Source organism: Eimeria tenella, genomic scaffold, assembly GCF_000499545.2.
Source record: "Eimeria tenella Houghton genomic scaffold, Eth_scaff49, whole genome shotgun sequence".
Lineage (NCBI taxonomy): Eukaryota > Apicomplexa > Conoidasida > Eucoccidiorida > Eimeriidae > Eimeria > Eimeria tenella.
In genome coordinates this window covers 191,399-192,350 of record NW_013543393.1, presented here as the reverse complement: position 1 = coordinate 192,350, position 952 = coordinate 191,399, and the positions used below count along the sequence as shown (strand labels likewise).

Here is a 952-nt window from a genome sequence, read left to right as displayed (position 1 = left end):
GCCTCTGGATTTATTTGAATTTAATTTTGGAAAACAAAATGAAGAAAAGAAAAAAACAAAACAAAGAGAGTCCACAGCCAGTAAGAACAAACCCTAAATAAATAAATAAATAAATAAACCAAATAAATAAATAAATAAATAAACGGATAAGGATTTATTTATTTATTGTTTAATTAAGAAGAGTCGAAACACTAAATAGCTCTCAAATAGGAAGGCAAATAAAGCTGGTGCTTTGGTCTCCCCTCCGTAGGGTTTAGGGTTTAGGGTTTAGGGTTTAGGGTTTGGGGTTTAAGGCACTCTACAAGAAGAACTGACAGCCCAGACTCCAGTAGCGAGCAGCTTACCACCCGCGCACACTCGAACTTGGCGCCTGCTGCTAGGGTTTAGGGTTTAGGGTTTAGGGTTTAGGGTTTAGGGTTTGTGTGCAGGCAGCATATACCGGCGGTTGGGGAGTCGCTGCTGGAGCGCTGCAGACGAAAGTTTGCAAAATGAATTTTATAAAATGAAAAAAGAAATTAAAATAAAATATTTGCTGCGGCTGCGGGAGTTGTGTCTGTGGCTTTCATTTTCGGATATCTCCACACTTTCGGAGAGCACTCTGCTGTTTCCAGACAAGTCTGCTGCTGCTGCTGCTGCTGCTGCTGCTGCGGTGCTTTTCGCGGCTTTTGGGGTGTCTCAACTGCTCTGGTTGTCGCGGTGCTGCTGCTGCTGCTGCTGCTGCTGCTGCTTTCATTCCTTTCATTTTCGGATATCTCCACACTTTCGGAGAGCACGCTGCTGTTTCCAGACAAGTCTGCTGCTGCTGCTGCTGCTGCTGCTGCGGCGCTTTTCGCGGCTTCTGGGGTGGCTCAACTGCTCTGGTTGTCGCGGTGCTGCTGCTGCTGCTGCTGCTGCTGCTGCTTTCATTCCTCTCATTTTCGGATATCTCCACACTTTCGGAGAGCACGCTGCT

At 46.2% G+C, this 952-nt stretch overlaps 1 protein-coding gene across 1 annotated transcript in view; it reads left to right on the top strand.

The window, feature by feature from the left end:
- Positions 1-952, top strand: part of ETH_00023690 (uncharacterized protein) — a gene marked incomplete at both ends in the record, with an annotated part of 14,282 nt that overhangs the window by 9,103 nt on the left and 4,227 nt on the right. The window contains one exon of the mRNA XM_013377241.1: positions 429-615. Within this exon, the coding sequence (XP_013232695.1) occupies positions 429-615 (187 nt within the window). The remainder of the gene's footprint in view (positions 1-428; positions 616-952) is intronic.